The sequence below is a fragment of the Puma concolor genome, chromosome C2 (assembly GCF_028749965.1).
Source record: "Puma concolor isolate L17-30 chromosome C2, mPumCon1.1.hap2, whole genome shotgun sequence".
NCBI classification, from domain to species: Eukaryota; Metazoa; Chordata; class Mammalia; order Carnivora; family Felidae; genus Puma; species Puma concolor.
Window position 1 is genome coordinate 47,241,264 of NC_141675.1, and position 14,013 is coordinate 47,255,276.

The 14,013-nt window shown below is 36.4% G+C and overlaps 1 protein-coding gene across 19 annotated transcripts in view; it reads left to right on the forward strand.

Moving 5' to 3' along the window:
- The window catches only part of MBNL1 (muscleblind like splicing regulator 1), a 207,223-nt gene that overhangs the window by 84,214 nt on the left and 108,996 nt on the right, over nucleotides 1-14,013 (forward strand). For 2 of the 19 annotated variants that reach the window (XM_086674547.1, XM_086674549.1), the window contains exons 2-3: nucleotides 6,390-6,509; nucleotides 9,663-10,216. The exons of 14 other annotated variants lie outside the window; for them this stretch is intronic. Coding sequence is in view for 2 of the 5 variants with exons in the window: in XM_086674545.1 (XP_086530671.1) it covers nucleotides 6,504-6,509 (6 nt within the window). In the remaining 3 variants the exon portion in view is untranslated. The remainder of the gene's footprint in view (nucleotides 1-6,389; nucleotides 6,510-9,662; nucleotides 10,217-14,013) is intronic. 3 more of the 19 variants (XM_086674545.1, XM_086674546.1, XM_086674548.1) reach the window with 2 other exon arrangements.

Below are 14,013 nucleotides of genomic sequence, written 5' to 3' on the forward strand. Positions count from 1 at the left end.
GGGTATATTACTTAAATATTGTAATTTTAAAACGCTTCTCAGAGGCTTTCTCTGAGATAAAAACTCTACTCCTGTTCAGATAGTATATAGCTATATAGTTGTTATGATTGTTTAAAATTAGGGTAGAAGTCAAGTTCTGGGCATGTAATTAAAATAACTTTTTGCAATTGAGAATCAGTAGCTGGGAAAACTTTACATTCTGCTTGTAAGTCTATGCTAACATGTTTTATGATGTTATGGAGAAGTGCTGGGAAGCAAGAGAATTTTAAGAGAAGTGGCATTACGTTTGCTTTGCTAGCACTTATCAGGAAATTTGCAAGGAGACAAAAAGCTAAGCCCTTTAATTGTGATGTCTGGTAACTGAGGATTAGACTGAATTTAGCTTTGAAGATCAACAAATGGGCATTTATATTATGTCGATTGAAAGAAGAGTTGCATTTTTGGCGTGAGGAGATAGCTTAATCTCTATAGCACAAAAGCTGACCCAAAAAAGTGGGCTAATATCTAAATATTGACTATTTTAATCTGTTGAAAACGGAAGGCTAGCATCAAGGGTACAGTAGTAAAATTCTAAAAGGAGTTGTTGAAAAGTAAATGTTACGCAACATGAAAAGAATACCAGGGGAAAAACTGACAGAGTAGAATAACAGGAAGATTAGTCATTTCTGGAAGGGAAAAAAAAAGGTGGAGAGAGGGGGAAGAAATATTTTAAACAGGAATGCAGAACTGGAAGTGCTAGTGCTAAGAGACAGATAGGAGCTAATTTAGGAGTGAAACGGAGCCTAAAAAAGGAAAAATACTGGTCACATTTCATCATGCAATACAAAGTTTATATGAACAAATAAAAATAAAAACGGGGACCATTCTCTGTTGGTAACTGAGAGAACCCTGTAAAAGTAGTAAAAGAATGATGTTTACTTCTTAGCCTATTTGACTTGGCTGAGGTCAGCCAGCAATGCCAAATGCGTATAAAGAAAATGTGTTTCTTTAAAAACACATTTAATGTCCTACTCTTTTCAGGGGTTGGATAAAATGAAAGCATCCTGGACATTTTAAAATACGTGTGCTATTTGGCTTGACATAATTCTCACTTACACATTTCCTTATCTGACTACTGAAGGAGTAGCAGTCTCCCGAGTATTTTAAGAATTATTTCTGGAAATCCTCAAAAAATATAAATTGCAACTCACTATGTATCTTAAAAAATATATAACAATCCTTATAACAGAAAACAAGAAAGTAAACTTCACAAGTGTGTGTGTGTGTGTGTGTGTGTGTGTGTGTGTGTGTGTGTGTGTGTGTAATCCCATTAGTCCCTAGTTTCTACCCAGGTAGCAGGGGCATTTGTGGAACAGATTTGGCTGGGCACATTTTCCAACTGCTCTGAGTGTTCTCATCTGTCAGATGGGAACAATAATATGCCTGCCTTAAAGTTGTGCAATGAGGATTAACCGAACTAGTAGACATACTCATATACCTAACACGGAGGTGGCGTTTTGTTCTTTTAATTTATAATCTTGTCCCCAAGGCATGGAACACAGGCTTGGATGATACATTTCCAGCTAACACATGAGAAGTTGGACCGGTGCAGGAGAGGCTCTTACTCATGCCCTTGACAACTTAAGCTGTTATTTGATAGGTTACATATGTATCCATACTTGACAAATGTAAATGAATTATTTCTCTTGGCCATTGCTTACTAACTCCAGTAAACAATGCACTGCATAAATGTATTAAAGTAGATCTCTCTAGTGTTATATAAGCACGATATCAGGACAAAATCTGCTTATTCTTCTATTAGGAAAGATACACTAGTATTATTGAAATGTAGAAAATGGCTTAATGTATATTGAAATAAAGATAAATTAATCAAATTTAGAGACCCAAGACTTCTGTTATTTTATGTAACTATATGTAATATGTCATCCTGTGTTATTGAATTAATAGAAATGTGATATATAATCAGGAAAGCATTTCCTGTTGATTTTATGACAAATTCCAGTTCTTTCATAGCTCATGTGCACATAACTTGCTGAGATAAATTCTAACTCCAGGACAAAATTTGGTATTGTCTGAACACCAAATACTACTACAAAATCTTCCTGTTTCTCTCTCCTTGTCCTCTCTTTCTCTCCCCTTTCTGTCTTTACCCACACATACTGACACACACACACACACACACACACACACACACACACACACACACACACACACACACACACACACACACAGTCCCTGGGCATAACCTGCATAGGAAATGTTTATTTTCCAGACTAAAGGAAACAAATGTTATCTCGAACACTGAAAGTCCTTCCTTTTCCTGGTTTGGAAACACTAAGTCACACTGAGTTGCTTGTAGATTTTCTTTAGCTAGCATTTAGGTTTATTTAAAGCATAAAGTTGTGAGGACAGAATGACTCAGGGGTTTGTAATGCACAATTAGAGCTTTTCACTTTTAGGTCACCATTTTATATTTGGCTGACTTCGTGTTAGTTAAGAATTGGTAATAGTGCGTTGTTTACTTTCAGGACAACCTGGGGAGCTCACTGCAGCCTTACCTGTTTTGATCAAAGTGTGGCCTAGAGTTGGTGCTTATCAATCCCTTTCTTTCCAGATAAAGCCAAATTCAAGGAATTAAATAAAAGAGAGTATACCCAGTAAAAGCTGATGAATAAAAAGCTGCTAAGTATTCATCTACAGATATGACTTCTGTTGTTTGATATCTTTCTAAAGTAAAGTCTTAAAATGACCCAAACTTATATTTCTCTGTTTTTAATTGCACTGTCATTAACATCAGCAAGAAATAATAATTGTTGGTGCAGTAGATAACTTGAACAGTCAGAAAAATATATATATTCAATATCTATATATCTGTATCTATGTATCTAGAGATAGAGATATACAGATATTTAATATTAAATATCTAATCTATTAAATATCTAAATATTTAATATTAAATATCTGTATATCTCTATATGTAGATATATATCTGTATTTTTTCTATATCTAGATATCTAGAAATATCTATATATAGATATTTGAATATATATTTTTAGATAGAGATATATAGATATTTAGAAGATATATAGATATCTGGATGACTGCATAAATGAGTCATGATCTTCCTAGTCTATCACTTAGTAGTGCCAAGGTCATAGAAATCATTTGTTACGATCTGTCTTATGTAAAAGCCTATGAGGTTACTTTGTTTTCCTCATCCAAAAGATGTCAGAATGTGTTGTTTTTTTTTTTTTTAGAATTTTTGAATAACTTTTGTGTTAATTTAGTGTTAACATTGAAGACAGATAAATTTAAATCTTGTTGTCAGCCAAAGAGTGAATCAAGCTTATGTGGGTACGATGTATAATGCCACCACTCAAGGAACTCTGCAGAGAAGATAATTGTCTAGAAATTGGGTAAAGAATTGTTACCTTCCTTCTTTGGAAACTTTTGATTTCAAAAATAATCGAGAGTAAATAGACTCTAATGCATCACCTCAGGCTGTGCCACATGGGCACCTAAATTTCTTCTTGCTAAATGCCACCAAATGGCTGTATTTCTTACAGCTTATGGCTAAATTCTGACAGAGGGTATATGACTTCACCATAACTGTATTTTCTCTCTGAAGTTTTCATAGTTTCTTGTGCTAATTTATATTAGGTTAAAGCCGAAAAAGCTGAAGCTAGCCAAACTTTGTCCAGAGGGTTGGGCCTGCTGCCAAATTAAAGAGAGAGATTGGTTTCCATATTCTCCATTGGTTTCGCAGTCTTATATTTGCAACTGTAGGTGCTCGATTTGAGCTGTCTGCGATTACCCAGATGGCTTTGTGTCCTCAAGAGCTCATTCAAAGACGGTCATTTCACCTGCTGAATATTCAAGGAAGTACCTTGGTCCAAGGTTGGTTCAGCCCATATCTCAAGGGATGATCCTCAGATTTCTGAAGCTTCCTCTGATCTCACAATTATTGTCTTGGTCCTGCATACAATTAAATGTATAATTAAATGATGCGAATAAAATAGAAGTATGGCTGCCAGCAATGGTAATCCCCCAAACACGATGACCAGTACTGTGATGATGATAATGTTACTGCCCTGTTAGTGCTTCTGAAGATAAGATACACTTGGGAAAAAATGTGACAACTGAATTTGTCCTCTCCTTTTTTTAAAAAAAAAATTAGATGTTCATTTTTGATAGAGAGAGAGAGAGAGAGAGAGAGAGAGAGAGAGAAAGAAAGTGGGAGAGGGGCAGAGAGAGAGGGAGACACAGAATCTTAAGCAGGCTCCAGGCTCTGAGCTGTCAGCCCAGAGCCTGACCCGGGGCTCGAACTCATGAACTGTGAGATCATGACCTGAGCTGAAGTTGGACACCTGACTGACTGAGCTACCCAAGTGCCCCTGTCCTTCACTTTTATTAAAATGTGAGAATCACAGGTTGCATTTAATTCCTTAAGTTAGTAAACACCATTAAGAGAAGTGAATGTGGACTTGTGTATCATATGAGCTGACATACTTGATGCATTATTAAGTTTTTCAGAAGAGACAGAAATAGCCAAACGTCCTCCCGCCAGGGTTCTGGTCAGTCCTGACGTTTCTTACTCCCTTTCTTTAAGGATAACATGACATCAGCTTTTGAGAGGCAGTGGAGGGTAGGCATAAGGGGGAAACCACAACTTCAGGAGCTGCCTTCCCTGGATCCAGAGTTGACATTTGTTCCATAGTAGTCATATGAGTTTGGCAACTTCCTTAGCACTCTACGCCCCTAAATCTTCCAGAGTACCCTGCTAAATGGGAGCATATCTGCCTCTTTGGGGTGTTGTGAACCTAATAATACAGGTCAAGGACTTAATGGAATTTTCATGGCCCATAATATCTACCATCATGCATGTTAACTATTATCAAATCATAATTTTATGTAAACATGTTCTAGTGTCTATCGTATTAAAGGTACATTTGCAGTACAGAAAACTGTGAAAACAAAAGTGAATGTTGGATTTTAGCAAACTGTTTAAGGGCCCCACTTCTGGAACTGGGTGACCATGGGTTCAAGTCAGTTGTGAGCTCTGTGACTTCGAACATGTGATGGCACCTGGCTGAGCCTCCCTTTCCTCATTTGCAAAATGGGGTGGTGATTACATCTGATCTGTAATGGTTCAGAAGGTTAAATGGGATAACTCTTGTAAAGCACTAAGAACAGTGCCTGGCACTCCTGGAGCATTCAGTAAGTGTTAGTGATTGTTCCTGCTATTGCTTTGAGGATGAGGTGAACACGTGAAGTAGTAATATGACAAGAAACATATACTAAGATTCTGTGAATGCAGGGTTTCACTTTTGCCACTGAGAATTTGTATTCTCTACCGTGCAGAGAACAATGCTTCTGTATTCTCATATTTATGACTCTTTAATTGGTGATTATTTTCTTAATACGTAAATAGCATTTACTTAGTAAGTAAAGTATTTTTACTTTTATACTTTATGATAATACTTTATAAGTATTATTTACCTAGTAAGTAAATAGCATTTACTTACTAAGAAAATAATCATCTGTTTTACACTTATCCTTGGTTGAGCTATTTAAATTTTTTTAAAGATCTCTAGGTGCTTTTTCTATCTATAGGATTTTGGCTCTGGATAAATCAGTTTAGTAAAGTAAATGCCTTGTTAATAATGTTATCTGCTTGACTCTGTTGTGCAGCCGTATTCTAGCCACTCGTTAAGTTGAACAGTACTGGAAGGAAAAACAACTCATCAGTAACATCCAAATGGGAATGAAATATAGAAGCAAAGAGAAGTCATTGTTCCTTCTGTAAAATAAAGAGCATAAGACCCGATATTTCCCCATCTGTTGGGAGGGTTGTAAAGATTATGAAAACATTAGCGTTTGCAAAAAGCGATTCTATGCCAGGAAGGCAGAACATTAGGAAAGAAATGACCAAAATTGCACGATGGCATTTATTTTATATAGTAACATCCTTTCTTTCATTAACAGGAAATTTTAGGGCAATCCACTTGCTTATTAGAAGCGAGGAGGGTGAATGAATTCTTAAAAGGATTCATCAAGGCATCCTCATAATAAAGTAAACCTTTAAGAATATGTTTTCCATAGAATTAGAAACTTAGAATTTCATAGTAACAGTGTATTTATCACCTTGTTTGGGGAGCAGATTTTTAAGCATGATCACAGGAAAACACCTGTTTTGACACTCTGGGAAAGGTGCAAACATACGGGCAAACTCTGTCTAGGTGTAGAGTAAACAAGAGTGCTTTGGCTAGCATCCTGCAAGGAGCTGGGTCTAAATGGTCTGCTCCTGCTTCTGCTGCTGCTGCTGCTGCTAATACTGCTGGGAAGGAAAAGTGGCTGACCTGGCATATCCTTTACTCTTGGTGCTGCAGCAGTCACTCAGGAAATGTTGTTTAAGGGGAACCTTCTGGATCCTTTTCATGGCACCATGGCGAGAAGAAGCCGTATCTTATCTATTGAAGATAAAGCATGGAGTTGGCTAATGGATGCTGGTGAGTGAATAAGGCAAATGGGGAGCCAGTTCGCAAAGATCTCTTTTGGGAAGGGCTGATCTCTCGAGGACTGACATGGCGCCCATTGGAAAGTGGCCTCGGATAATCTGAACACCAGAATGTTGTTTTAGAGGGGAATCATAGTTCTACCACTGGTGACCTGATCTGTGACCTTATATCCATTCCATAAATGAAGTTCTTATTTGTTCCCAGCTTTACTACTTGAAGATACTAATCCTGAGGTTTGTTAGATACCTCTGTACATGGAACATGGTTTCCAGTGTAATTTCCACTATTTTATTTTTGCTCTTGTTTTTCTCTTGACCCACAGTGACTTAAAAAAAAAATGACTTTTTAGTATGTGAAAGCAAGTTTTCCTCCTTTCAATTCTAAATGAGCACTTCCTTTTTTAACAGCAGTAGACTATAGAATTTTACCTTAAGAAATTATTTAGTATGCATAATTCTTGCCAGGAATATTCTTTTCAATTCAAGATAATTATGTAAGCAAATTAGTAAGATATTGGCTATATTTGTCAGATAGTTGCACAAGATTAGTCTTTAACATTGCTAATGTATCCATGTACCAATACAAGGTAGTTTCTTTGAGTAAGTTTCTCTGTTAGTAAAGTGAATAATTTGAGTGAGGTATCTCACTTGTTCTCGCTCTAAAATTTTCTTTTCCCATTTTGCCAAAAACTACTACATGACTTAAAATACATGTATTTCTCTTCCATCTTATAATTTAGAACACACATGAATATATGCCAATTCATAGTTTACCTATGTCTTTCATTAAACAATTGGAAGATATAGAAAGAAGTTTTCCAAAGGTGAAGGCCAAATTTTCCTAGAATAGTTAATCTATGTTTAATAGGTTTTCCATTAAAAAAAAAAGTAGACAGTTAAGTTTAGGAATTTATAGTAGCGTTATAAAGGCTCTGACAAGCCATGTAGGAAGATAACTGTTAATTAAGAAATTTTCTTGATCACGGTCCTCCTAAGTGCCCTCCTCCTGCCACATTTTTGATTAGTGCCTTTTCACATGTGGTACCACCATTCAGCCAATGAATCGTTATTGAGCACCTGCTGTGTTTCCAGGCTAACTAGGTACAGGGATACAATTGTGAGCACATTTGTCAAAAATTTCTCACCTTGTGATGCTTAACAGCAGGGAAAACACAGGTTTAGATGATTTGATCTTATTACTTTAGTAAGATACTCAGTAGCAGTAGAATATATATTTTTAAATGGCTAGTACTGATTTTTCTATTTCCACTGAAAATAATCCTGACATACCATGTAATCTAAAGAGTTTTGTAAATGAATCCATGTTGCCATTTTGCATTTGGCAACATTTACTCGCTCACATTTTTTTGTTTTAGTTATTGTTGGCTAGATTGTTGAAACTGATTTTCATGAGTGGGGTTGACAACATAGGTCAGAAAAACAAACTGTAATTGATGTTTTATATTTATTCAAAGTCAGACTATACATTTTTTTTAAAGTCCACTTCCCTTTGGTTTCCACCATTATGGCTCACTCAGTCTTTCCTTATCCAAAGCTATCATACTGAAAATACTGTGTTTTAAAATTTTTTTTTTCAACGTTTTTTTTTTTTTTTAATTTATTTTTGGGACAGAGAGAGACAGAGCATGAACGGGGGAGGGGCAGAGAGAGAGGGAGACACAGAATCGGAAACAGGCTCCAGGCTCCGAGCCATCAGCCCAGAGCCTGACGCGGGGCTCGAACTCACGGACCGCGAGATCGTGACCTGGCTGAAGTCGGACGCTTAACCGACTGCGCCACCCAGGCGCCCCGAAAATATTGTGTTTTAAAATATTAAGTTTTAGTTCACACCAACATCTAAACTTAGAGGCACTGTTTGTACAATAAAAAACATTTTTAAGGGGAAATTCAGATTCTCCATCCTTTTCCTTCATAAATTCTCAATTCTCTCAAATTTAAAGTACTAGCTGCCTGGGCAGTACTTAGTATTATGTAGCCTAAGGGTTATTTCATTTTATAAAAGTGGTGGACCCTTAGTGATGTAGGGGATGTAAGTAAATTTGCCCAACAAGAGCTGCTTTTATTGTGTGTGTTATTAACTATATGTCTATATCTATATGGTGAGGCATGGAAATCAACCTTTCCTAAAACAGCATGATTTCAGCTACTTGATACCCAGGTAAAAGATTATTATTAATATTTTGGCTAACTTGAATTTAAAAACATATGTAAGTCAATATGTGAAGTCAAGAATTGCATACATGTAACCGCCATCAAGCAGCAGATTTTCTTCTTATTTAATTCTGAAACAAGCATAAAATGGCACCCATGGTTAATTTGTTTCTAGTCTTGAAAAAATGATAGCTCCTAAATTAACCTGATTATTTTTATTTTGACACATATTAGGAATTATTAAAGTTCTGTCAGCGTTTATATTTCATTCCTTATTTGATTTTATCCAGCTCCTCGAAGCAGAATTGTCTTAGGGTCTGTCTCTTGTACCTTTTTGATATTTAATATTCAGCGGGCTCCTTTGGATGAGCTCCTGAGGGCTTGTGAATCATTGAAGAGCTGTGAAAAGTGGTTAAGAAGCTAGAAGGAGCTCTCTGGAAAACAGAACATGATCAAGTCCAGCTTCTGGAGAGTCTTAGCGAGTGGTTTATGTGACCATGCATTAACACCTAGCACATTAATCACACTTTCCTGTCTTCCTCCTCTGTTCTTCCTCCCTCTTCTTCTGTGCCTTCTTCTTTTAATTTCTGAACACTCCGTGTCCACTTCTTTTTCTTCATATTCTTTTTCTCTCATCTCATTGAATTCCTCCTTCAGCCTTCCTCATCTCATCAGGATAGGAGGTGGTATATTTGATAAAGCATTTGTTGTTCTTATTTAAAAAGCAATTTTATTTCTCAAGTTAAAATCAGGTTCAGTTTAAACTTCGGTTACATTTTGTCCTCTGATAATGGACAGCTTTGCCTTTTAATTTCTGCTGCCTTGTGGAGTAGCAGCCTGTGATTTTTTGTATCTGTGAGTTTTCTTAATATGAATGTTAGAACAACAGGATTTAGGAATTTTATGTCACTTACTAGATTGTTAAGCTCAAACACAGTAGGCATACTGTAATATGTCTTCCTTCTCTTTCTAGACTAGAGCTCCATATCTCCCCCTCAACTGTGTTTTTGGCTCTCTTATGGGATGCTAGAATGGCCTGTCTTCATGTATTTTGTTGCATTTCGCCATTGCTTCTTGTGTTCTGTCGGGGAATTTTGGTGATTCTTTTCAAGCGCTACCTGAGCTCTGTGCTAGTTGTTCCGTTCCCCCAGGGTCTTGTGCTGTGTGGTCATGTCTCCACTTCCTCCGCCCTGTCCATTGACAGAGCCTGGGTTCCCTGATGGCTGCCTCTATACCCTTGTGAGGGCGGGAGTATTCCTTCCCCTGCTGCTACAATTGAGCCCGTGCTGGGTACCACATTGCCCTCTACACTTGCTTTCAGTTGTTAAGGCTTCCCAAGCTTTGGCTGTGGCTCAGTGATCCTGCTGTCAAAACCCTGAAGCTTTTCTAGCATCGACACTCAGTGGTAGCAGCAGGTGTTGGGATTTCTCCAAGCCCCTAAGACCCTGGGAGCAAGAGAATGGCCGTTTGACATAGACCTCAGGACTTTTCAAAGCACCAAGAAACGTCTGCAGAAGATATGTAAAGGTAAGATTCTGATTTCTCTAGGAAGCTGTTCTAGAAGCTGAAAACCTACAGCCATGGATTTAATGTAGACTAAATAGCTAAAGAATATCCTTGGGGAACTCTGTGCTTGATGATAGAGCCAGAATATGAGTCTTCGGTTGGGTAGCTACGTATTAAAATGCCTCTTTTGGGAATTTGGTATGATAGCATTTCTAATCTGTTTTATTTATATTAAACTTGGCATTGAATAGATTAAAAAATGTTTTTTCCATTCTTTGAATTGGAATCTATGAAGCACTCTTTTCTCGTTCACAGTCTACATTGTGTATTCAGTAAGAGAAATCTTGAGAATTAAAACAGTTAAAACAGTAAAAAATAAAGTACAAGTTATTTGTTTCCAAATGCCTGTATTTTGTTTACTTCTGTTAATGTTTAAAACTAGAAATATTAAATTACTATTTCCTTAATTTCTTTACACTCAAATTTCTAAAGCCATAATTAATTCAAAAGGAATGGGAAGAGGTGTTCAGATCACGGTACTTCAAGGGTACAATATTGTCCTTTGTCAAACATTACTGCTTAGCACTCTAAATGTAGCATTTCCTCTTCTTTTAGGGCTTGATTTTCAGTTTTTTAAAGGGGAATCATTCCCCGCCCCTAATTTTTGGGAAAAAAAAATCACTCCATATGGGTGTAAATAACCTGGATGGGGGGGGGGCAGAGGGAGAGGGAGAGAGAGATCAGCAGCATCTTGGCGTGAACAGCACAGTCACCTATCTCTTCAGCATTATTTATAACTTTTATTCTTTGCCCTGCCTCCATTCATAAGCAGCAATCTATGAAGTGATATTAAGACAGCTCTTCTCGTATGAGATCCTCAGTGGCCTTACTTTTCATTCATCTCTTTTTTGTCCTTTGTTTTCTTTTCAATGTGGACTCAATCTGTTAATTGATGCCCTGTAGTTGGAATCAAGGCTATTAGCTGTCACATTGGAACTCCTTCATCTCAATAACTGAATGTGTAACTGAGGTTTTAAAAATGAAAAAGAGTATTTACTAATAGCCATACAAAATGAAGCAAGGTTTCTCTTTGATAGTGCCTATTTAGAATGCTTGTTTTTTTTAAACTAAAAGACGTTCAACAAAGTATTTTATTTACACTTGAAAATAACCCAGTTTTATTTCCTCGAGACCTCGAAAGTATAAGTGAATGGAATGTCTTGAAGTCTTTCTGGTGCATTAAATCGGGTAATTGATTTCATGTGTAAAAACAGAAGAGGACAGTTGTAATGCTTTAATTCTTAACATTTATAATGAGTTTATAGTTTTTGAAAATATAAGGCACAGTCTCAAGCCGGGAGGTTGCATTATTCTCAGGTTGGCTTCTGAAATACATTTTCCTTTTTCTATTTATTTAGAATTCTTATAATCTTCTAGGACAAGAATTGAAACAATGTATGTACTTAATTATCATTATATATTATGTTATAGATTGTATTATAGATTATATTAAATATTTATTAATACATAAAATGTTATTTATAATGTTTAATAAATAAAATAGTATTTATAATATTTAATAATAAATAAAATATTATTAAATATTATATTAAGATAGAGTGAAAGTATTGTAGACATTTATAAAATTACTTTAAAACTTTAAAAATACTTAAAATATTTTGAATGGAACATAATGAGTTAGTGGTATTCACTGAATTTAATGTTTAATGGACAAACTAACTTCACATAAGCTGAACTCAGTACAGTAAGACCTAAGTGATTTCTTTTTTAGGATGTACAGAAAAGGTACATCATATAAAGTATTGGTGCCATAAAGATCTTAGCAACTACCTGAATAGAAAAATCTATTGAATAAATAATAGGATGACCCTTTTGCAGATAAGGGAACAGAGGGCTGATAATTCACAATTTTTAAGCCTAGAGCCAAGACCAGAATACAAATCACTGAATTCTAACCCAGGGCACTTGACTCTAGGCAATGCTATTTACTGAAGTTGCCTTACATTTCAGCCTGCCAGTGTTTGCAGAGCAAAGAATGGAGTGTAGGAGTTAAAGTGATTTTCCTCAGTATCAAGTGTGTCTGATCATGGCTGATAAATGTGAGCTCACTTCTGCAGTGTAGCCTGAATGTGGCCTTTCGAATTTCCTTTTTATTTCTGCCTTGTGTAATGTGGCTTGCCTTACTTATATTAGGATTTTCAAAAGTACAGTGCAAGAATCATTAAAATATTTTTGTTCGGACGGACTATTAAACTTCTGGCATGCCATTTATTTCAGTGTGTGATCCTGTAAATTTGGCAGTTTTCTGAAAATTTAAGTTCTTAAAATTGAAAAGATTACACCTATGTGTGTGTGTGTGTGTATGTGGCAGTTCATTTTCTGTTTCTAAGCAGAAAATTTTTAATTGACTGCCACTATTTCCAAAGTTGAAAAATTGCTCAGCTTGCATCTTTAAAGGTATCTGTTTATGTGTGATATCATAAAAGTGAATGGGTGCACATTCTCTGTGCTATAATAATTATATGTAAGTGAAATTATTTGACATGTTTGTTAATTTAAATGCTTTCTGGTTGCCTGACTTAGAATTATTACCTCAAAATCCAGATTCTCCCTGACTTTACTGAATATCTATCATCATTTAATGGGGCCATGCCCAGGCTCCCTTTATGCGATTTTTTGGGAGGTGTAACTATAATCCATTACCCTTGAATGGTGCCCAAGATGGACTTAAGTCCCAATATGGATGGACCTGAGAGTCAAATGTGTGCAAAACTAAGAATGAAAACTCTGAATGCTCTTTTTAGGAAGTTCAGTTTGAAAACTAGCTGGAGTACTTTTGGAATAGAGATTTATAACACTTACTTTGGAAAAGATGTGAAGTACTTACTCACTGAAAGTTTAGTCCTGAAGTCTTAGGCCAGTTCTCAAAATAAGGTTCTTAACCCCAGTCATAATGATCCCTGAGTATTTCTTCCATCACTCAACTCATAAGACTGGTACCTCTCAATTTCCACTGTTCGCTCTTTCCTGTGTATTCTTTATCCTTCCTTGGAGAGAATGAGAACCATCTGGACTGGTGGACAATGAGCACAGGTCCTTACTAGTTGTAACACCTGGCCGTAAGTGCTAGTTCCCAAATTCAGTCCTAACCTTTTCATGGCACAGTGCCATCAAGATGTTCTGCCTAAGCCTCCTTCCACTGCGGTCTGTTTACTCCTTGGCTATTGGACCTTGGAAAGGCTACTTACTTTGTCAGTTGTAGTCTTACCCACTCTAAAATATGAAGAATATAATCTCTTGGTCAGGATTTTTATGAAGATTTAATTTAATGAGAAAGTGTATGCGAAGCACTTAGCACAGTGGCTAGCATGTAGAAAACAACCAATAAATTGTTGTTGTTATGTAATTTTCCCAAGATTTTATAACCAGAAAGCGATTCAGACCCAAGTCTGTCTGATGGGAAAACCAAATGAAACAGGAATACTTACACTCTTTCCATAAGCAATAGCATCAAGAACCACAAAGCAAAAACTCATGCTTGTCTCTGAACTCTGACACTGCTTCTCATACCTACTCATATGACCTACTCATACCTTTTATGATGCATAAATCATGATGTCATGTATGCTGATGGGGAAAGTTGCATAGTTCAGTGGTTTAGAGAAAACTCTAGGAGTAAGGCTTCCAAGGATTAGAATTTCAGCCCTGCCTCATAGGAACTGTGTGGTATTAAGTAAATTGCATACCTCTCTAGGGTTCTTTGTGTACGAATCACATAATAGTCTATTATATCGCAT